General features: G+C 38.6%; 1 protein-coding gene and 1 long non-coding RNA gene across 3 annotated transcripts; one reads left to right on the top strand and one right to left on the bottom strand.

Annotated features, from left to right (window-relative positions):
* Positions 1 to 5,569: 5,569 nt before the first annotated feature.
* LOC110918781 lies at positions 5,570 to 14,379 on the bottom strand. 2 transcript variants are annotated; one of them, XR_004885483.1, is made up of 4 exons: positions 14,180 to 14,379; positions 12,907 to 12,994; positions 7,161 to 11,477; positions 5,570 to 5,830 (listed from the first exon to the last, which is right to left on the bottom strand). It is a non-coding gene; the product is annotated as an uncharacterized LOC110918781 (long non-coding RNA). The 2 variants fall into 2 exon arrangements; XR_004885489.1 differs by lacking the exons at positions 5,570 to 5,830; positions 7,161 to 11,477 and adding an exon at positions 11,677 to 11,830.
* A 5,147-nt stretch (positions 14,380 to 19,526) lies between these two features.
* LOC110918772 lies at positions 19,527 to 23,207 on the top strand. Its single transcript, XM_022163061.2, has 4 exons — positions 19,527 to 19,679; positions 19,746 to 19,922; positions 21,419 to 22,252; positions 23,027 to 23,207. Exons 1-4 carry the CDS (start codon positions 19,662 to 19,664, stop codon positions 23,033 to 23,035), a joined length of 1,038 nt encoding a protein of 345 aa, XP_022018753.1. The 5' UTR covers positions 19,527 to 19,661; the 3' UTR covers positions 23,036 to 23,207.
* Positions 23,208 to 25,442: the final 2,235 nt, after the last annotated feature.

Below are 25,442 nucleotides of genomic sequence, written 5' to 3' on the forward strand. Positions count from 1 at the left end.
CCAACCAAGTCTCTGCACCAAGCTACTGCAGCACCCACCGACTCATCTGCTCAATCCTCCAAGTCATCGAGAAGGAAGAAGAAGAACAACAACAACAGCTCCAGCAACAAGGGCTGTGCTGCCGTAACCACTGCTGCTCCTCTACAAGCTGTACCAGCTCAACAGCAGTAGCACCAGCGCTCAGCTCCAGTGATCAATGCACCGCCAGCAAAGCGTGCATACACAGGCCCTCACCCACTCTGCCCGACATGTTCGTATCATCATCCAGTGGGTCTAGCTTGTCGTTTTTGCGCTCACTGCAACCTTTACGGACATTTCACTGCGAACTGTCGCTATGGTCCTCGTCAAGCCTCAGCTCAAGCTACTGTCAACCAAGCTCTACTCCCCGCCCCTCAAGGCCAACAAGCAGCCCCAACACCTACAGTCAATGCTCGAGTCTGCTTTGCATGTGGTGACCCTAACCACTTTGCAAACAGGTGCCCGAACAGGGTGGTTAAGCAAGAGCCCCACAGCAACAACAACAGCAGCAACAACAGCAGCCTCAGCAACAGCAGCAAGCAGCCCATGCCCGAACCTTCAACATCAATGCCCGCCAGGCTCAGGCGGATAACAACGTGGTTAATGGTACGTTCCTTGTGAATGGTATTTATGCATCATGTTTGTTTGATACTGGAGCCGATAACTGCTTTGTGTCATTTGAATTCGAGAAGCTCCTTAGTTGTAAGCGCTCTTATCTGTCCTCGTCATTCGAAGTCGCTACAGGAAGAACCATTGTCGTTAATTCAGTACTCCGTGATTGTACTCTCGAACTCAACAATCACATCTTCCCTATCGACCTTATTCCAATGCAACTCGGAAGTTTTGATGTCATAATAGGCATGGACTTTCTTCGTGAAAACCATGCTGAAGTTGTGTGCTTCGAAAAGATAATTCGATTCTCACTCGCGAATGGTGATGTATTGTGTGTGTACGGTGAAACAACATCGAAAGGTCTCAAGCTTATGTCGTGTATTCAAGCCGGCAAGTATCTCCGCAAGGAATACCGAGCCTTCTTGGCCAACATTGTAGTAGCGGAGAAGGGAAAGAAAAAGAAAGTTGAAGCCAAAGATGTACCAGTGGTTCGTGAATTTCCTCAGGTGTTCCCTGACGATCTTCCCGGACTACCACCAAGTCGTGATATCGACTTTCGCATCGACCTCATTCCTGGAGCTAACCCCGTTGCCAAAGCCCCTTATCGACTCGCTCCATCCGAAATGAGGGAACTCTCGAACCAACTCCAGGAATTACTCGAAAAAGGCTTTATTCGCCCAAGCACCTCTCCTTGGGGCGCGCCAGTCCTTTTCGTCAAAAAGAAGGACGGGTCGTTCCGGATGTGCATCGACTATCGGGAATTGAATAAGCTAACCATCTACCCCTTACCCTGAATTGACGATTTGTTTGATCAGCTACAAGGTGCAGCATGCTTCTCTAAGATCGATCTACGTTCAGGATATCATCAGCTACGGATTCAAGAGGAAGACATTCCCAAAACTGCTTTTCGAACCCGTTATGGCCATTACGAATTTGTAGTTATGCCCTTTGGTCTAACCAACGCACCCGCGGTTTTTATGGACCTAATGAATCGCGTGTGTAAGCCTTATCTTGACCGTTCTTACCCACAACGACAAGCCTTTTGTGTGGGGAAATGCACAAGAGACTGCCTTCCAAACCCTCAAGCATATGCTGTGCAACGCACCGATTCTTACGCTGCCCGACGGAAGCGACAACTTCATTGTCTACTGTGATGCTTCTAACCTTGGTCTCGGATGTGTCCTCATGCAGCGAGACAAGGTTATAGCCTACGCATCTCGTCAGCTCAAGATCCACGAGAAGAACTATACAACCCATGACCTCGAGCTAGGCGCGATTGTCTTTGCATTGAAGATTTGGCGACACTACCTGTATGGCACTAAATGTACGATCTACACTGATCACAGGAGTTTACAACACATCTTTAATCAGAGAGAGCTTAATATGCGTCAACGCCGATGGGTAGAACTTCTCAACGATTACGACTGTGAGATTCGTTATCACCCAGGCAAGGCGAATGTGGTTGCCGACGCGCTCAGCAGAAAGAGTTACGTGCTCAGTACCCGAAACATCCAAGCCCAGCACAACCTCGAAACCCTTATTCGCGAAGCGCAACATGCTTGCTGTAACGAGCGAACATTGAAGAAAGAGAGGATCTATCACGATGGAGCTCAGTTAGTAAGCAAATCAGATGGGATATTCTATTACCTGGACCGAATTTGGATCCCTAAGCGGACCGATTTGCGAAAGATTATCATGAACGAAGCCCACAAGTCCCGATATTCTATTCATCCCGGTGCAGACAAGATGTACCAGGATCTTCGTTATAAGTACTGGTGGCTGGGTATGAAAAGGGATATCGCTCTTTACGTTAGAAGCTGTTTAACTTGCGCAAGAGTCAAGGCTGAACATCAAAGACCTTCTGGCTTACTCGAACAACCGCCGATACCTATATGGAAGTGGGAGAGTATAGCTATGGATTTCATAACGAAACTTCCGCCCACGCCATCAGGTCACGACAGTATTTGGGTCATAGTTGATCGTCTCACAAAGTCAGCCCACTTTTTGCCGATACGAGAAGACTACAAGGTGGAACGACTAGCCCAAATCTACACCGACGAAATCATTCGTAATCATGGTACGCCTCATGATATCATTTCAGATCGTGACGCTCGGTTCACTTCGCGATTGTGGGAAACGTTTCAAGCGGCCCTTGGTACGTCGCTTAATCTGAGTACTGCATTCCATCCTCAAACCAACGGACAGACTGAAGAACGATCCGTACTCTTGAAGACATGCTCCGAGCGTGTGTCATAGATTTTGGCGGTAGTTGGAACAAACACCTGCCATTGGTGGAATTCTCGTACAATAACAGCTATCATGCCAGCATCCAAATGGCACCCTTTGAGGCATTGTATGGTAGAAGATGTCGATCGCCTATTGTGTGGCATGAGATCGGTCACTCGCAACTAACCGGTCCCGAGATTCTACAAGAAACGACTGACAAAATCCACCAGATAAGAGACAACTTGGTAAAGGCTCGGAACAGACAGAAAAGTTACGCCGATAAAAGACGCAAGCCCCTTGAATTTGAAGTTGGCGACTACGTACTCCTAAAGGTATCACCTTGGAAGGGTGTAGTCCGATTCGGCAAGAAAGGGAAACTAGCGCCTCGATATGTTGGACCTTTTAGGATTCTGGAAAGAATCGGAAAAGTCGCCTATAGACTCGAATTACCGGAGGAACTCAGTAACGTCCACCCGACTTTCCACGTCTCTAACCTCCGAAAATGCCTTGCTGATCATGATCTAATCGTACCGCTCGACGATCTTCAGGTCAACGAAACCTTACACTTCGTGGAAAAGCCTGTCGAAATCATGGATCGCCAAACCAAGCAACTCAGGCGCTCTCGCATCCCGATCGTGAAGGTCCGATGGGAAGGCAAACGAGGCGCGGAGTTCACTTGGGAACTCGAAAGCGACATGAAGGCCAAGTACCCCGCAGTTGTTTGAATAAATAGATCCGAAGCATCAAATTGGTAAATCACGGCGTTGTGTAGCCTTCGAGCCTAATTTCGGGACGAAATTCCCTAAACAAGGGGAGGCTGTAACACCCCGTGTTTTTTAATGTCAAAGTCAAAGTCAAAGTCCAAGTCAGCTTTGACTTTCTTTGATTGTAGATAGTCGTTTTTATGTTTTAGTTGTATTATGTGGAGTAAGTGTTGTAATTAGCAAGAATCGAAGTAATCGAATGTTTAATCAATGTGACCGATCTACGACTGTGAATGATAGGAAGTAACAATGCGATAAAGTTAACTAATCAGTAATCAAACCGATCTAACAATCATCGAACTCGAGACTCGAATTATGCGAATTGTGGTATTGTTATACGTGTGTGTGTGCCTTATGTGTTACTTGTGCATGTTTACTTTATGTTTGGTATGGTATTCAAGCGAATCAATCGAATATCGAATCGAAACTCGAAAGGCAACCGAACTCAATTGAAACCGACATCGAAACGTGAAAAGTAGATGCTTGTATGTAGATATAGTGGTTGGGACTGGAAGTAATTTGACTAAGAACCCTATCGTATTCGTAGCATCGTCCATCAAAATCGAAAAGTCGAAAATCGTCGCGAAATACACAAAGTGTGTCGCGGATCGAACAGGAGGCGACCTGATCGAACAGGCCAGCCGATCGGCTGGCATCTTGCCAGCCGATCGAGCAGCCCACTCGATCAGAGCTCCTGGCCGATCGGCTGCCACTTTCCTCTTTTGGAAGCCTATAAATAGGGTTGTCCTTGTCTTCATTTCCACTTTTTGAAAGTTCTGACCGGCCAGCTCCTATTCTTCATCTTTTCTCAGATTTCTCTCAATCCCGGTAAGTTTTCACTCTAATTCTTGTACGTTTTTTATCATTACTTGATTCTACACCTTTCTATCTTTCAAAACGTGGATTCTAGCCATGAAATCACCAAGATCTAAGTGTTCTTGGGTGATGTCATCATGGTGTTCTTGAAGAACATCATGTTTTGGCCTCATTCAACTATGATTAGCTTAGATCTAACCGATTTCCACATAAACAAGTTAAGATCTATGAAAGATCTAAACATCCACAAGTTGTGAAGGATTGAAAGAAGGAATCCCAACTTTCTTTCAACTCTTTTACACTCAATGATTTCCAAACCAATAGAAACAGAGCTTGAACCGGCTAACTAATCATTCAAACAGTTAAAAGGTTCAAGATTCGGGTTCTATGAACAAGGTTCATCGATTTCGGGTTAAACTCTAAGCCGACGTTCCGAACCGCTCAACGGACGGATTTGGGTGATTCCTGTCCGAGCCGGAGAGACGGGTAAGGACGATGATATCATAGTTCAACTCGTTATCGAACTACCTCGATATAATGACAAGTAACCAGGCGACCAAGTGTTAGACGAAAGGCCAACCAGGTCAGACTGCTGGTCGAACGGCTAGGCTGATCGAACAGCCCAGCCGATCGGACACACCAGCCGATCGGCCGGGCCAGCCGATCGGCTAGCACATGACATCTCATTTTTCCAAACTTTTGAGGTATAGCATTGACGAAGTAGTGTTCGATCGAATATGGCACTCGATTGGTGAACATTACTGTTCGGATCATGAGATACTATGCCTCAACACTTAATCGTTTTCACAACTCGTTCGTAGTAGGGAATGCCAGCCGATTGAACAGACTGTTCGATCGAGTGACATTCAGTTGAGAACCAATTCTGAAGTTTCTAGCCGATCGAGTGAGCTAGCCGATCGAACGAACCGTTCGATCGATCGACTTGAAAGGTAGGAGCACTTCAGTGTTCTCAAATACTGCAACAAAAACTTCAAAAGTTCAAATCCTCAAACACAAACACACCAGAGGAAGAAACAATCCACTCGAATGGCCCAGCCGATCGAGCCTACCAGCCGATCGAACAGGACTGTCCAACCGGACATACCAGCCGACCGTACAGCTGTTACACCCTAACACGTAATAGCTTTAAAATGACGCAGCGGAAATACGAGCCTTGAAATTACTTTCTTTATTAGACACATTACTTACATAAAAGCTCAAATACGAAAATGTTAAGCGCTTACTGGAAGAGGTTTACAATATTTACATTAAATTAACGTTTCAAAGCATTACGTATTTCAAACTATGTGGCCGTTCTATCCGTACAATCCTTGCTCTTGACTCGATCTATGTCCGCTTCACTTCCTTAGCAGCAGAAGAAATCCGTGTAGTACCTGTGGACGCCACATACAACTTAACCATTAGTCATTGGCAACGTCATACAACAATAATCTGATACAAATTAAAAATCATATAACATTCGACAACATAAACTTTGATTCATTCGACTAAAATCCTACTTCGTGCATTCATATATTCATACGTCATTGAAACCATGTATACATGCATACCTGTCCCATTCTTTTCATAGACGATAAATCCTACTTCGTGCATTCATATATTCATACGTCTGATCATACGCACCTACATATCTACATACAATCATATTTATACATACATACGTACATATCTGATGCATATGCTTTTGGTACGCCTAAGTGGTTAATATTTACATGTTTTAGCATCGAATTTGTATCGAGACATGTTACTTTGATGCATTTTTACATGTAGGGTAGTGGTGGAAGGTTACGTGATGATTCCGGATCATAAACCTATCACATGGAGCTTTACACACATCAAAGGAACTCAAGGAAAGTGATCTAGGCTAGTTTGGAACACCCCGACGTTCACTTTAACATGGAACCAGCGTTTGACAGTGAAGCATGGGCGTTTGGGTTTCTGCCCGGCGTTCCATACTCCCAAACCCGGCGTTCCATACTCCGGGTGCAGATACAAAACGCCCACTAAAACTCGCATAACTTTTAAACCGTTTACCCGTTTAACCTCCCGTTTCTTCCTACATGCTTGTAAATTCACATTCTACCATATTAACTTGAAATCCTACCTCCGGATTAAGGAAATTCTTAACTTACGTGCATTCGACATATTATCATTTTCTAACTAATTGACCCGTTCGTGCATTTATCAACATAATCTGTTTATTTGACCTCAATCTCATATGAACTTTAATAATTTCATTGGCACCTATCATAAAAGATTAAATTCTCGGACGTCTTGCATCCTCTTAACTCATTTTCGCTCAAAGGCTTATTTTTGACCCGTTATGGGTATTTGCGCATTAAGTGGACTATGACATACAAAACCATATACTTCGCTTTCATACTTGTCCAAGACATTACTCTAATCGAATAGCTCGTTTCCAAACGACTTCTAAGGTCGTTTGCCCGATATACCTATCAAGGGCATTTTAGTCAACTATGCTCTATCCTTAATAACAAAGGAATTCCTTACATAAGTAACCAATTCCACTACTTAGCTACAATTTCTTAATCACACCTACCTTGCTCGGATCAAAACTAAGATCCGTTTAATACATTCATTGACATCATACAATTCATTCCTATTTGACCTCAATTATCACATATAATTAAATTGCATATAACATTACATAAACAACTAAGAAGTGATCACGGAATCACTTACTTTGTGCATCCGTGTTCATACCCGCTTGCTTGCCTCATCTTGACCCGTTAGCCTTCCATGCTTGGTCCATGCTAGTGTGGTTCCTATTCTTTCATGCCGTCATGCCATAATAATGTTAGTATTCATGCTCATTCATATTAACACACATTTTCCAACTCTTATCTACATTGACTTTCACTAACACGCATATGACATGATTGGTCAACCACATAGTTTCAATATCCTTGAAATCCAAATTCGTTATCACACATAACACATAATTGATCTAACACATATTCCATGATCTCTCGATTCTTATATTTATGTCAAAATGCCTAACCATGCTATAGATTCTCTGTTGACTTTCAGAAAGTCAACCTTCTAGCATATAACTTCCAATTTCGAACACGCATTTATGTTGATATAATAGACCATATTAATGACATCATATTAATTTCATACATAATGTTGTATAACACATACAACTACATGATCACCTAGTCACATACACAATATACACATACTTATGCTTTCATAACTCTACATTCGACAACCGCATTGTTCAACATTCACTTAGTCAAAATTATCATCTTACATACGTACACGACATAACTCCAACATTATCACTTATCAATAAACTATCCATTTCACATTCGTACACATTCACTCTTAACTACCATGAATCAAGCGCATCAATTACATGGCGAGCATCACACCATTGAAGCATAAGGTACAAGTTCTTAATGCATAATTTTACCAAACCATACATTCAAATCCGAATTCTCATACGGACTCCACCTTAAGCACACTTAACTTATTATTTTGCTAACGGCTACACCATAAGCACCTTCTATACATACTTACCCACAACTTTCATACAATTTCACAATTTTGCTCTCTTAGGCATTTCATCGAACACTTGGCGGGTGTACTACTAACAAAACATTATGTACAAGCATTCATTGCATATTCTTACTAGTTCATATCAAGATCATCAAATTCCACTAGAATCATATAATTCTCATAATATACCCTAATTAACTAACAATTACTCATTACATACAACATCATACATAAACTTTACACAACAATTAAGCATACATGATTATCCATAACATCATCTTCACTACCACAAGTGGGTTTCATCTCTAATCATCTAATTAACCTAAACCACGTGTAATCTATGCTCTATATCATGATATTAATACATTCTCATGCTCAATTTCATACTAATTCGCGGGTTGATCAAAACCCACTTCATATCAAAATCACCAAATCAAAAATTACAACTTACCAAGTGATCTTTAGGGCTAGATGACTAAGAATTCGGGTACATGCATTAGATTTGGGTTGAATTCCCCTTTCAATTTGAGCAAATAAGCTTGAGCTAGGGTTTGGCTCCTTTGGGAGCTTCTGATCGACGTAGAACACACACGAATGTGTGTTTGTGTGTGTTGTTATTTTCTTATAATATCCCAACTTTCCTTTTAACCCACATTAGTCCCTTATGATTGTAAATTAAACATAGTTGGCCCCATTGTTTTCCACTCTCAATCTATAGCCAACACTATCTAACCAAGTTAGATAACTTGGTTGTTAGTGAAATAACCCACTTGACCAATAAATCCTACTTACTCATGCCAACCTAATAAAATGTCAAAATAAAATATTTAGACTCGAGTTTTGGGGCGTTACAAGTCTACCCTCCTTAAATGAGGTTTCGTCCCCGAAACCTTTCTCATTCAAACCAAACCAAACCAAATCTACTCTTAACCCTTTCAAGTTATTCATTCACAATACTTATGTTAGATTCTGCTCCAGAGCTCTTATTAGTGCCTCTTACTTTATAACACCAGTACTTAGCACATATCATGACTAGTGTTTCATTCATCGAATTTTATTCGAATTGTATACAATTATTACTCGTATAGACTTAGGTTTGCGGCTTGTTTCTAGCTTCCTATTTAAGCATATTACATTCATTCATCGAAATAAGTCGATTTATTTCATTCTACTCATACATCATGTACAATCTTTCATTTTGTTCACTATGAGCCATCCTAAACATTACATTACTATCATTACTTCTGATTACCTTAAAGCTCTTAGGAGAGGTCGATATATTATCATACGCATACTATATTCATTCAAAGACTTATTATTACAACCAAAATCACCCTTCTCAAACCTACTTATCTGTACTTATCACGAAGACTAAGCATCGTTTCCAAGGTTACTATTGTTATTTATGCCATGCGTATCTTTTCTACAATGTTTTGTTCAAATGAACATGGCCAACAAGCCTAGCATCAAAGTTAGCATTTCTTGACAATATTTGTCGTCTCTTATATTCTATCAGAATTTCCACAGTTACGAGCATTCAAGTTCAATACTACCCGACGATCATTACGAACATTTTGAAATTCATTCTACATTTTTGCATTACGGTTTGTATATATATATATATATATATATATATTCTAATACATCAGTCTCTAGTCGAGTCATAACCTCCTATTTGAGTTATAATTCTTTTTATACATACCTCTCGAAAGTAGATTCCATTGATTTGTTATCCATACCTTACGAAGATCATTCCTTTCCGATTAGTGACATTGCGTGTCCATTCATCAAGCTCACCTATGAGTACGAAATTTATCATATCAAAACATTAACTAACGAGCCCAAATGGCAACCGCCATCTGACCTGCATGACCCGTTTATCCCTTCGACCTTCTCGCATACAACGCATTCGCATAAGTACATTCATATATATATAAATATATATGAAAATTTAAGCATAGTTTGAATCACATCACTTAAGAAACATTTACTTGTCTGGTTCGTAAGTACTTACACCTTCGGATATTTTCACTCCTATCATACTTTTGTTCATTTGCTTTACGTTTACTTATATGACTTGTGTGACATAATTATGGTCAGGCTATTGACTTCTGCTCAAGTAGACTAGCTTTAGTCGTTTATACCTTAAATCCGTTTCGCGGATTCGAACACCTTACTCATACCTTTCGTATCTTTCATGTTCTGAATCCGTCTCACGAATTCAAATATTGCATTCACCTCTTTCATTCTTTGAAGCCGTCTCGCGGATTCAATCATTTCGTTCATGCCTTTCATTCCTTGAATTCGTCTCGCGGATTCAAGCATTGCATTCGCATATTTCATTCCTTGAATCTGTCTCGCGGATTCAAGCATCGCATTCGCATATTTCATTCCTTGAATCCGTCTCGCGAATTCAAGCATCGCATTCGCACATTTCATTCCTTGAATCCGTCTCGCGGATTCAAGCATCGCATTCGCACATTTCATTCCTTGAATCCGTCTCGCGGATTCAAGCATCGCATTCGCATCTTGAATCTGTCTCGCGGATTCAAGCATCGCATTCGCACATTTCATTCCTTGAATCCGTCTCGCGGATTCAAGCATTGCATTCACATCTTTCATTCCTACAAGGTACTCTCAATCCCCCGAGAGTCTTACTACCCATTTCACCCATACGCCTAGCAGCTACCAAACTCTATCGGACATACCTGTAATAATTATCACGGTCTCACGAACGTCATACGTTTCTTGTGTACTGGCCAGGTACACATTCCACGTACTAGTTTCGTGTCTTCGCGTAATCGCCACCTTACGTCCGAAGAATTTAGTTTCGGCTCGTGTAACATTTTCAAAACTTATTTACCAAGTCGTTATCATAATTTGTTCAAAATTTTTCTTTCACTTGCTTAACCATACCATTTCATACGCCCATACGTTAGGTTTACGTACCTGGGGTCAATTCGTTTCATTACTTGCCTCGATGCAGGTCCTAGACCGCATTCACGGATCATCTCTTTCAACAATTGCGCTTACCCTTCACAAAACATACTATTAATTTCCTTCAAATACATAATCTAATACATACTTACATTCGCTTTTGCCTTTAGGCCTCGATCGAGTCTTGGATTGCACGGGTTCTTGGTCACGAGAGCACACCGGTTTGAGTTCAAGTATTTACCTCCTGTTACTTGATTCCCTCAAACCAAGGCTCTGATACCAACTTGTTACACCCTAACACGTAATAGCTTTAAAATGACGCAGCGGAAATACGAGCCTTGAAATTTCTTTCTTTATTAGACACATTACTCACATAAAAGCTCAAATACGAAAATGTTAAGCGCTTACTGGAGGAGGTTTACAATATTTACATTAAATTAACGTTTCAAAGCATTACGTATTTCAAACTATGTGGTCGTTCTATCCGTACAATCCTTGCTCTTGATTCGATCTACGTCCGCTTCACTTCCTTAGCAGCAGAAGAAATTCGTGTAATACCTGTGGACGCCACATACAACTTAACCATTAGTCATTGGCAACGTCATACAACAATAATCTGATACAAATTAAAAATCATATAACATTCGACAACATAAACTTTGATTCATTCGACTATCCTCTCGGATTCCTTTGTTCCGAGTTAGGCTTCAAGGTTCGGCTTCAATTCTACAAGAGTCTGACGTTCTCATTCTTGCATTACATTTCAATCTCAAGCACATCATTAGTAATGTCCATACTCAAACGTATTGAAACCATGTATACATGCATACCTGTCCCATTCTTTTCATAGACGATAAATCCTACTTCGTGCATTCATATATTCATACGTCTGATCATACGCACCTACATATCTACATACAATCATATTTATACATACATACATACGTACATATCTGATGCATATGCTTTTGGTACGCCTAAGTGGTTAATATTTACATGTTTTAGCATCGAATTTGTATCGAGACATGTTACTTTGATGCATTTTTACATGTAGGGTAGTGGTGGAAGGTTACGTGATGATTCCGGATCATAAACCTATCACATGGAGCTTTACACACATCAAAGGAACTCAAGGAAAGTGATCTAGGCTTGTTTGGAACACCCCGACGTTCACTTTAACATGGAACCAGCGTTTGACAGTGAAGCATGGGCGTTTGGGTTTCTGTCCGGCGTTCCATACTCCCAAACCCGGCGTTCCATACTCCGGGTGCAGATACAAAACGCCCACTAAAACTCGCATAACTTTTAAACCGTTTACCCGTTTAACCTCCCGTTTCTTCCTACATGCTTGTAAATTCACATTCTACCATATTAACTTGAAATCCTACCTCCGGATTAAGGAAATTCTTAACTTACGTGCATTCGACATATTATCATTTTCTAACTAATTGACCCGTTCGTGCATTTATCAACATAATCTGTTTATTTGACCTCAATCTCAAATGAACTTTAATAATTTCATTGGCACCTATCATAAAAGATTAAATTCTCGGACGTCTTGCATCCTCTTAACTCATTTTCGCTCAAAGGCTTATTTTTGACCCGTTATGGGTATTTGCGCATTAAGTGGACTATGACATACAAAACCATATACTTCGCTTTCATACTTGTCCAAGACATTACTCTAATCGAATAGCTCGTTTCCAAACGACTTCTAAGGTCGTTTGCCCGATATACCTATCAAGGGCATTTTAGTCAACTATGCTCTATCCTTAATAACAAAGGAATTCCTTACATAAGTAACCAATTCCACTACTTAGCTACAATTTCTTAATCACACCTACCTTGCTCGGATCAAAACTAAGATCCGTTTAATACATTCATTGACATCATACAATTCATTCCTATTTGACCTCAATTATCACATATAATTAAATTGCATATAACATTACATAAACAACTAAGAAGTGATTACGGAATCACTTACCTTGTGCATCCGTGTTCATACCCGCTTGCTTGCCTCATCTTGACCCGTTAGCCTTCCATGCTTGGTCCATGCTAGTGTGGTTCCTATTCTTTCATGCCGTCATGCCATAATAATGTTAGTATTCATGCTCATTCATATTAACACACATTTTCCAACTCTTATCTACATTGACTTTCACTAACACGCATACGACATGATTGGTCAACCACATAGTTTCAATATCCTTGAAATCCAAATTCGTTATCACACATAACACATAATTGATCTAACACATATTCCATGATCTCTCGATTCTTATATTTATGTCAAAATGCCTAACCATGCTTTAGATTCTCTGTTGACTTTCAGAAAGTCAACCTTCTAGCATATAACTTCCAATTTCGAACACGCATTTATGTTGATATAATAGACCATATTAATGACATCATATTAATTTCATACATAATGTTATATAACACATACAACTACATGATCACCTAGTCACATACACAATATACACATACTTATGCTTTCATAACTCTACATTCGACAACCGCATTGTTCAACATTCACTTAGTCAAAATTATCATCTTACATACGTACACGACATAACTCCAACATTATCACTTATCAATAAACTATTCATTTCACATTCATACACATTCACTCTTCACTACCATAAATCAAGCGCATCAATTACATGGCGAGCATCACACCATTGAAGCATAAGGTACAAGTTCTTAATGCATAATTTTACCAAACCATACATTCAAATCCGAATTCTCATATGGACTCCACCTTAAGCACACTTAACTTATTATTTTGCTAACGGCTACACCATAAGCACCTTCTATACATACTTACCCACAACTTTCATACAATTTCACAATTTTGCTCTCTTAGGCATTTCATCGAACACTTGGCGGGTGTACTACTAACAAAACATTATGTACAAGCATTCATTGCATATTCTTACTAGTTCATATCAAGATCATCAAATTCCACTAGAATCATATAATTCTCATAATATACCCTAATTAACTAACAATTACTCATTACATACAACATCATACATAAACTTTACACAACAATTAAGCATACATGATTATCCATAACATCATCTTCACTACCACAAGTGGGTTTCATCTCTAATCATCTAATTAACCTAAACCACGTGTAATCTATGCTCTATATCATGATATTAATACATTCTCATGCTCAATTTCATACTAATTCGCGGGTTGATCAAAACCCACTTCATATCAAAATCACCAAATCAAAAATTACAACTTACCAAGTGATCTTTAGGGCTAGATGACTAAGAATTCGGGTACATGCATTAGATTTGGGTTGAATTCCCCTTTCAATTTGAGCAAATAAGCTTGAGCTAGGGTTTGGCTCCTTTGGGAGCTTCTGATCGACGTAGAACACACACGAATGTGTGTTTGTGTGTGTTGTTATTTTCTTATAATATCCCAACTTTCCTTTTAACCCACATTAGTTCCTTATGATTGTAAATTAAACATAGTTGGCCCCATTGCTTTCCACTCTCAATCTATAGCCAACACTATCTAACCAAGTTAGATAACTTGGTTGTTAGTGAAATAACCCACTTGACCAATAAATCCTACTTACTCATGCCAACCTAATAAAATGTCCAAATAAAATATTTAGACTCGAGTTTTGGGGCGTTACAACAGCCCGTTCGATCGAACCTGCCGTTCGATCGGCCAGCCCATTCGATCCATTCACACTTGTTTACTTTTCTGCGTTACTTAACGTTATGCTATCGAACTATTCAGGCTAATCTTACTCTCAGCGCTTCCTTCAATCCACAATCAATCACTGTGAGTATACTTGATCCCTTTTTGCTTTTAGCACTTTTGGGTGTTACATACGTTACCTATCAAATCACAATCAAACACAAACTATTTGAACGCTAACCAATTTGCATGTGCTACTTGACTAAATGAATGTTGTTTATTATGTTTTACACGTGGAGTGCTATCTACCTGCCTTAGCAACGTAGTACTATAGTTTGGACTCAGCACCCGTTCACACGGGGGTTGTTAAGGACAATTACTTGCATGGATTACGGTGGTAATCATGTATTGCGAACCGTCTCGGACGGTCAACCCGCAGTCGTTGGTATCGATGGTCCCATGTCGATAATTAACGTGCATCGTTTTCCTCTGTGTACGTGCCTGGTTATGCGTAAACTATTCGAACTCGATATGCTATTATCAAACTTGTGTGCTCACCTTTACATTTTATGTATTGACTTTATTTTAACGTATGTGGCAGGTAATTAGGATGCTTATTTGCTAGGAAAGCGAGGCTTGAATAAGTTTCTAGAAGCCCCCAACAAATAGTAGTCTGCCAAGAACAAGCGTCTAAGGCATAGTTGTCTGTAGATCTTGTCCTCTGGCATTACAGCCAGAAAGTCAACAGAATAGGGGTCTAGAAGCAGTTAAACAATTGCTGTAATAATATTTGAATCTGAGTTGTCGGAACGGAATTTCTTGTTTGGATGATTATCTGTAATGACATGTTTGTTTATTCAGGATACGGTATGGGACGTATCTTTAACTGGATTATATAAATAAATATTATGGAAACTTCTGAACAATCTGTTTCGCTCAGTGCCACGCCCCGATGATTCCGCCATCGGTTGGGGTGTGACACTAATGAATGGGTTCATTAGGGTTATGCATTACCGGTTAAAGGGTGTGAGACTAAAAAATAAATATTTAAAAAGAGACGTACGATTATCTTGAGAAAACAATCACTCAGATAAACGACTTACACGTCCCAATATAATCAACGAACTTCAATTGAGACTAATAACATCAATAACAACTCAATATAATCTTGAATTTCTAACTCAAACCCTACCAATCTTTAACTTCCAGTTAATCACATACATAATTAGATTCATTAAAAACAGAAACCGAAAAATACAAAGAACCAATAAATACGTAGCTGAAAGTGAAAAAAAAAAGATATAGACTTACAATATTTGCATCATAGAACTCAAAGGACTTATCCAGCACAAACAACAGTTTTTTGCAAAAGCTTCAAATACTCGATCACATCATTTTGAAAGCAAGGTACCTGGAGATGATTTTTCAGTTTCTATATCCTCTTCAACAAATGGTTATGTCTTTGGAATCTTAAAAACACCTTCTACAGGGTCTAAAACCAGTAATTATTAAAATAAAATCTTTAATAAAAGACCAAAAATTATCTCTTGATACCTTCAATAAAAAGTTGAAAATTATATAAAACAACTGTCTTTCTCTTCCTTTTCTAACATGCTTTTCTACACCAGTTACACTACATAAACAATAAAGTAAGCTCTGCAGCTGATGTGTATGTTTCCAAGAATCATACCTTACTAAGCTCTCCAACTCATGTTTAACTTGTCCCTAAATATCAAAAGATAGCAATAATCAAATCCATTTATATGCAACAGATCAATCAAAACAGTTGTACACAATGCATGAACACTTGTACCCTGCGACATATTCTAAATCTTTAACCTTCATACGATTCAAGATTTTCAAGAAATACAAATTGTATAACTTAAAAACAATTCGAGAAGGGATTAGAGTGTGAGGATTAATCGATTTAGGATTCAAACGAGTGCTAGGAACATAGGATTCCTTGCTCTCCGATTACAGAAAATCACACGGTCCAGTTCGAAGAAAGCGAGCTTCAATTTTGAATTGTTAAAAGGGATCGAACGCTACGTTAGGGATTTCGAGATCTAGGGTTCTTTTGAAATGGTCGGCCATAGAGGAATGAGGAAGAGGATTACCTAACAGGGGAAGTGGAGGCTAATAACTTCTGAGATCTAGGGTTCTTGGAGGAGAGGCATGTCTTTGACGAGCGCCATACGCGGTTTGTTCTAATCGCTGCCTCAGTCATCGTTGATGTTAGTGACCAACTTTTAGGGCTAATTTGTGCAAAATTGTTAAAGTGGAGATTTAGAGGATGTGTAGACAGAGAAGGCTGAATAAGGAATGGAGTGAAATACCTTGATGGAGAAGAAAGGTGTGAGAGGAAAAGAAGTTGTGTATTGAGGGGCGGGGAAATGACCAATAGGAAGTTTATTTTGGCTAGAAAGTGTAGGAAACAATAGGATTAGGACATATGGCAACATTTGAAATAAAGAAAAAAGGTATTTTAGTCAATCCAACCCTTCTTCTTCCTTTTCAAAACCTAGTAACTTCAAAACCCACCATTTTCAAAACCCACCATCTTCAACCATTTCTTCACTTTCTATCTCGATAATCACTACATTATAGTGCGATTTTCGTCACCAATCAATGATTCAAACACCCGATCAACATGTTTTTCAGCTTTTTTGAAGAAAACCCAGTTTAATTTCATACAAAATCTCGTTTTTCTGGTGATTTTGAAGATAATCACTCGATCCGTTCGATTAGAGCGCTAATAAGTGTTTCAATCATTCAAAATTCGTCAGTTGTTGAAGAAATCACTTCGATCCATGTGAGAAATTCTTTAATTTCATTTTTACGATATGGGTTTTTGATTTAGTCATTGCGTTTTATGATCTTGGCAGGGGTCCGGGGGCAGCGCCCCTAGTAGCAGGGTCCCAGGGGCGGTAGTCCCTGGCGGGGTCCAAGGGGCAGAGCCCTGGCTAGGGTTGACAATAGCATGCAAAAATTATCAGCTTTCATTGGTCGAACACACCATGATCTTAGTAAGCAAGGATTATAGATAACGCATTGAACCATGACAATAGCATGCAAAATTAATTTTCTGTAATTGCCTCTGGAAACTGCATTCGTAAACTGCATTGTTTCAGACAGTTCACAGCACAGACAATTCACAGCACAGACAAAACTATTGTCATGGTTCAATGCGTTTTAGAGAGAACACTTTCTTTAGTGTTTTTAGGCAATTGCGTTTTAGAACTAAAACATTTTTATGTGTTTTCGGGCCATTGCGTTTTAGAAAAACACATTCTTGAAGTGTTTTTGGTGCATTGCGTTTTAGGTAAAACACTTTTTTAGGTGTTTTCAGTCCATTGCGTTTTACAGAGAACACTTTCTTTTGTTTTTTAGGCAATTGCGTTTTAGAATGAGTCATTTTTAAGTGTTTTCTGGCAATTGCGTTTACAAATAAGACATTTTTTGTGTTTTTGGTGCATTGCGTTTTAGGTAAAACACTTTTTTATGTGTTTTCAGTCCATTGCGTTTTAGAAAACAGACATTTTAAGTGTTTTCTGGCCATTGCGTTTTAGAAATAAGACATTTGTATGTGTTTTTGGTGCATTGCGACCTAAAACACATTTTTATATGTTTTCAGTCCATTGCGTTTTAGAAAGTACATTTTCTTTTGAGTTTTTAGGCTATTGCGTTTTAGAAATAAGACATTTCTTTGTGTTTTCTGGCCATTGCGTTTTACAAATAAGATATTTCTTTGTGTTTTTGGTGCATTGCGTTTTAGAAAAATGTCATTTTTTCATTGCGTTTTACGTAACTGGGGGTTTTTCTATTGCATTTTACGCAACTGGGTTTTTAATTTTTTTTTTTTTTGAAAATATAGCAATAGTATACTCGTTTTAAAGATAAAAAACGCTCGTTTTTTTTGGTGCAATTTTTATAAAAAATTAAGTCGTATGAAAGAGTTATTAACGTTTAAAAAATTGGGGGGGGGGGGGAGGGGATTGGAGGAGAGAGAAACTATTGTCTTGCATTGACTAGAATACCCCTAAACAAACTCACGCCTCTTTTCTTCTCTTCAATTTCCATCAGTTAATCTTAGCCCTTAATTAAGTAAATGGATGGTCAAGATCACTTCCTAGCCTTCTTAGCCAAATAAACTTTCTATTGTATCTCCACCCTTGAGGAGCGAGTGAACAAACACAAAATAGGCATAGGGGTTTTGGGTTTTACCGCTCATTTTTTTCCATTAAGGAGTATTAAGTTGCCATGTGGCAATTAGGGGATTAAATTTATGCCAAGTAGCAAAAGATGTTTTGTTTTAATACAATTTATAGATCGTAATCAATATCATGACACAACCTAAAATAAACGAAGCATCTAAGGGGCTGTTTGGTAACACTGTGGTTAAGTGCTGAACCAGTAAGAGGTCTGAACCATTAAGTGCTGAATTAGTAAGAGGTCTGAACCATTAAGAGCCTGTATAATGCTTAACCGTTCAGAGGCAAATGTCTGACCAATTCAGATTAGATGTCTTAACCATTCAGACTCTGTATAAATCTTAACCATTCAGAGGCAAATTTCTAAACCATTCAGACATCTGCTTGTGAAACAAACAGTCTGAACCATTAAGTGCTAAACCAGTAAGAGGTCTGAACCATTAAGAGGCTCATTAAGAGGTAAACAAACAGCCATAAGGTAAAACCTTAAATTTTAAAAACAGAAAAATAAATGTTATCATTTAACAAATACCGTATTCATAAAATTACTATTTAAAAAAAAAAATCACATTAATTACAATCAAACTAAATTAAATGATACATTTATGATTTGAGTAGTATTTCTCTACGCACGCAACTGCTTGTTCTGCCAGGTCATCGCCAACCATGTTTTTCTTTTAAACAAAAGAAATTCAAAATTGAAAAGAAAATATTCAAAAGAGCGGCCTACCCTGCCACGTCATGATGATTGAAAATAAAAATAAAAGAAGGAGCAGGGGCAACTGAAAATGCAGTTTATATCAGACAGCTGAGAGACAACAAACAAACAATCTGTTTAAAGCCCCAAATTTTGTCTCCGACAATGGACGGCGGCGATGAGGTAAAATTCCGATTGTTTTACGTGTTTGTGAACCCTTAATTTTGAAATAAGGTTTGATTGTTGCAGAAGTTGACGGAACTGAAGAAGGCGTTTGCGGAGGTGATACTGAATACAGCTAAGGAGGCTGCTGCCAGAATTATGGTGTCTCAACGGAAAGTTCTCCGGTTAGAAATCGAGCTCAAGCAGGCAAAGGAGAAGGCGCTTCAGATGTTTATGAGACTCAAACAGATGATGGATGCTAAGGTATTACACATCAAAGTTGCTTTCCTTTAATTTTTTGTTGTGGTTTTCATTCATTTCTAGGTTAGTTGATCGATCTGAAACGCAATTTAGCAATGTTTACTGATTCAAATGTTATTATTAAGTCTGGTGACTGAAACGCAATTTAGCAATGTTTGCCATGGCTTTCTATGTATGTATGTATGTATCTACAGTTATCATTAAGTCTGGCGACTGAAACAGATGATGGATGCTAAGGTTATTTGATTCATTTCTAGGTTATTTGATCGATCTGAGACTGATGACCTTTTCATTCATTTCTAGGTTATTTGATCTGAGACAACAAACAAACAATCTGTTCAAAGTTGCTTTCCTTTTTGTTGTGCTTTTCATTCATTTCTAGGTTATTTGATCGATCTGAGACTGATGACCTTTTTTTCGTTCAATAAATATCTTTACTGATTCAAATGTTACTTATTATTATTAAGATTGTTATAAAGTCTGGCGACTGAAACGCAATTTAGCAATGTTTGCCATGGCTTTCTATGTATGTATGTATGTATCTACAGTTATATGACATTTCTAATTGATGCTGTTGTTATCATGTAGCGGTCTTCCTTAAAAATGTTTCATGATTTGTCGTTTCATGTCCGTTAAAAAGCATGCAAATTTTCTTTGCTTTGCGTAACTGTACTTGTGTGCACGCGCGTAAAATAGATTTTAGACAATCTAATAGAATACTTGTGGTATATATGTCCCTTAGGGCATCTGTTAAATTGTCTTTATTAAAAGCGCTTCATTATTTTGTCGTTTTCGCATATATTTGTTGCCAAAAACATGCAACTTTGCTTCCCCACAAACAAATTTTAGATTGCAGATGGAAACTATTAACATAACTTATTCTTTTCACTTGAAAATACTATTTTTTTCTAGCAAATACTCCATTTGAAAAATAATAATCCAAATGGGATGGATGCCTGTTACGTCGTGAGAGTCTAGACATGCACTTTTATGCACCAAATTCAGAACCAACCAACAGCGTTCAATGAAACATAAGAAGGAAACAAGTTAATACATGACATGAATATCTATGTTGCATTCACATGATACATACCTGACACTTTCTTACTTTCTAACTATTGAACTTGATATACGAATACTACTGTGTATGGTTTATAGCCTAGCAAAAGGTAAAAGAAGAAACTTAAAACTAGCATAAAAATGTAATGTTGACACACAAGTTCTGAAGCTATGGATATGTGTCCTTCTCTAGTATATTAAGAGCCAATCTTTTTTCATTGATTAACGTAACACGATTCTTCCAACTACTATTTATACTCTGCATGCATGCTTATTAAGTGAACTACTAAAAACTATCATAACTGCTTGCCTACATAGACCTTTTACATATTGAACGTTCACACCTGTTACCTGATTTTTCTATTAGGATGGTGTGCTGCTGATATATTTCTTTAAAATACAATACAAACGGATTTGATTTTTTTTTTTTTTGTTTCCAGAATAGAGAAGCAGAGATGACATCCCAAGCCCAGCAAGAGAAAATTGAAGAACTGGAAGCACAACTCCAGGAAGCTGAAGACATAGTGACGGTTCTCAGAGAAGAGTTAAGTGCAGCGCATGCTAAAAGAGAGAGGGCTCCACAAAACTCTGATAAAGATGTGGGTAAAAAAGGCCATACTTATTATATATTTCCTAGTTTGAAGTCACGTGTTAACGACAAAGATTTACCGGCTATAATATTGAGAGGCAAAGGAAGGAAGCGGAACAGAAGTGAGTGTACTCATGCTGGTGAAAATTTACATAAAGACCCCTCTCTCGTGAATGAAGAGGAAAAGGACAGAAAAAGACGGAGAAGCTCGGGCCAAGTCGACAGGATTAGTTGTGTAAGTGTAAGTAATGCTTTTAGTAGACTTAGAAAGGAACTTGAACGTGCCCCTACACGTCCACCTACACCTATCAGAGAGGAACTTGTACCTACGGGACGTGAAATGCCCCTGCACTCAGAAACTCAGTTAACAGGTAGTAGAGTTATCAAGTACACTTATCAAAGGAAGAGGAAACAAGGGACTAATGGAAGTGATTTGAGCAAAAAGTTGAAGAACAAAAATGCTGCTTTGGAAACTGGGAAAGTCATCTTAGAAAAGTCAACTCCAGAAGAGATTGAGAAAGTCATCCCAATAGAAACGTTAACTCAAGAGACTGAGAACGTTATATTAACAGCAGAGTCAACTGAAGTGGAGATTGGGAAAGTGATCTCTACAGAGGAGTCAACTGAAGAGACTGAGAAAGTCATCCCAACAGAAGAGTCATCTAAAGAGGAGAATGTAGAACAGGTTGGTGTTATCTTTACACGTAGTATCCATTTAAATAGATCATTCAAAATATAATCTAAATCCCAATAGTTAATAAGAATAAGCGTTTTTGGACAACAACCGTTGTTCTTGCAAAATGTCAAAATAAACCAGTTTTGCCAAAGGAAACACTTGTTCATACACAATGTGTTTGTGGCATATACATTTGTACAAACACTGCAAAAGTGTTCCAGTTAATGGAGGTGGCTCATGGTGATGAATGTTATCACATATTAGCTTTCTACTTTTTGGATTTTCTTTTATGTCAAGTACTAGATTTTCTTTTAGAGTAAACTGCCATTTTGGTCCCTGAGGTTTGGTCACTTTTGCCACTTTAGTCCAAAACTCCAACTTTTTTCATCTGGGTCCCCGTGGTTTCAGTTTTGTTGCCATTTTGGTCCAAAAATGAAATCATGTCATATTTGGACCAAAATGGCAATAAAACTGAAACCACAGGGACCCAGATGTAAAAGGTTTGAGTTTTGGACTAAAATGGCAAAAATGACCAAATCTCAGGAACCATAATAGCAGTTTACTCTTTTCTTTTATGTCAAGTATGATTATTAAAACTATATTATCTCTATAAGAAGCCTACTTTCTTAAATTAAATGATTTCAAGGCCACGACTTTTGGCGCCAGGACATCCCTTTTAGCTAATTTCCTTTTTTTTTTTAGGATTTCTCGAAAGTGCAGCAAAAAGGTACAGTAGTGTTGCTATATATAGATGCTAACCGTTTTGTGTTTGGTTTTATGCAGCTTGGCTGAGCAAATATGGTGGCAATAGGTTTTGGGCAATGGAATTGTGGATTAAGTTGCAAATTAAGGTTTAGTTTGCATTAAACGTCAGTAGTTTCTGAATGCTGGATGGTTTAAATTATAAAATATCTGAATGGTTGGTTTTTTATATAAAATCTTGGACAATGGTTTTTGATGGAAATTCTAAGTCAAACAGCTCAGTATAAATTTGGACAACTATCAAATCTTTTCCTTTCTATTTTTAAAAACAGTGTTTTGTCAATTTTACCTCTTGTAAAGCCTATGGAAATGAGAAAAGTGGATAGAGTTTCATACCTGGCTCTAGGTGCTTGTTTCAAGCCATACAAAGCTTTGTTGAGCTTGTAGACATGATAAGGATAAATGGCATCCTCAAAACCAGGAGGTTGGCAAACATATACCTCTTCCTGAATCTTTCCATACAGAAATGGACATTTTGTATCCATCTGCTACACCTTGATGTTGTGGTTAACAGCAAAGGCTAAGAACAATCTGATGGCTTCAAGTCTTGCTACAGGAGCAAATGTTTCATCATAATCAATGCCCTCTTCTTGTCTAAAGCCAACCACTAACCTGGCTTTGTTTTTGACAACAATGCCCTTTTCATCGTTTTGTTTTTGAAGACCCACTTTGTGCCAGTTGGACATACATCCTTTGTCGGAAAGAAGAAACTAAATAGTATAGGGGGCTAATATGTAATTTGGTGTTCTATATAAGCACCACTTCTTTGTAACCCTAATGATGAACTTTGATACAACTTCAATACAATTCATACAATTCCAATCCCAAATCGACTCATTCTCTATACCAAACAACATGGTATCAGAGCAGAGTTTCTGATCCGTAAACCAATCTGTTCTTCGATCCAACCAAACCAAAATCAATCAAACCAAAAATCAATCATCTTTGAATCCCCCTTCGATCCACGAAGTTTTTTTGATTCCCACAAATCTTGGTTCATACCTTTGTTTCTAGCAACTGTTTTTTTATTCCCATAAAGCTTTTTATTCTCAGAGACCATTTGTCATAATTTGTCTTAGAGGTGATAAGGAAGTCAACTGTTTTTGTCATCATCTATCATCACCATCACGTGTTTTTTCATACATTTGTCATACCTTTGTTTTTTGGGAAGGACAAAAAAGGGGAATTATATTTGGGTGGCGGCAGGCGAAGTTTGGAGTGGGCACAATTACGGCTGAGATACCCTAGTAGCGAATTTACGGCTGAGATACCCTAGTAGCGAATTTAATCTTTGTTTTTTGCAGACTTGTTTCATTCGGAAGTCAGCGAAATAATCTTTCGAATTAAGATAGCAGACTTGTTTCATTCGGAAGTCAGCGAAAGTGTTCGGGCGAAATTACTTGGGGTTGTTTAAATCTTGAACGCGAGTTCAAGTCACCGGTGAATTTCGATAAATTCGCCGGCTGAGATAGCTTCGCCTCTTAGCGAAGTTATTCCGAACCAAAATCTTGAACGCGAGTTCAAGTATCCAGCGAAATTAATAAATTCGCTGGCTTGGTTGGTTACTTAATAACCGTGCCAGGACAACGTTTAAAAATATGGAGATCAATCATAGTAAGAACAGTGCTTGGATTTTCGATTCTGGTGCCACTGACACCATGACGTTTGAACCATTAGACATACGGTCAATGACCCAACCTCAAAAATCTCAAATACATACAGCAAACAACGGAACGATGCAAGTGAAAGGAGGAGGAGTAATTGAAATTTCACCAACTATGAAATTGTCAAATTGCCTCTATATTCCGTCCTTATCGCACAAATTACTGTCAATAAGTCATATTACCAAAGAATTAAATTGCACGGTACTAATGCACCCCACTTTCTGTCTCCTACAGGATATCAGGACGGGTGTGATTATTGGACGTGGTACTGAGCGCCAAGGATTGTACTATGTGGATGAAGTGGCTCACCAGGGTACTGTGATGTTGGCTCATGGAACTGATAACCGGGATGCCTGGCTATGGCATCGACGTTTGGGACATCCATCCCATGGGTATTCGCACCTTTTGTTTCCAAAACTCTTCCCTTCAAATGGGAAAATAGATTGTGAAACCTGTCTTCGCGCCAAAAGTCATCGACACCCGTTCAAACCTAGCAATACGAAAGTTGCTTCACCTTTCTCATTAATCCATTCCGATGTGTGGGGTCCTGCTCCTGTAATAGGGGGGCAGGGTCTTCGGTACTTTATATTATTCGTGGATGATTGCACTCGCATGACATGGGTATATTTTCTAAAAAATAAAGCCGAAGTTTACGAAAAATTTGTCATGTTTTATGCTATGATCCAAACTCAATTTCAAACTCAAATCCAAATCCCTATATCTGACAATGGGGGGGAATTTGTCAATACATCTATGAAACAATTCTTTACAAC

This window comes from Helianthus annuus, chromosome 2 (assembly GCF_002127325.2).
Source record: "Helianthus annuus cultivar XRQ/B chromosome 2, HanXRQr2.0-SUNRISE, whole genome shotgun sequence".
Lineage (NCBI taxonomy): Eukaryota > Viridiplantae > Streptophyta > Magnoliopsida > Asterales > Asteraceae > Helianthus > Helianthus annuus.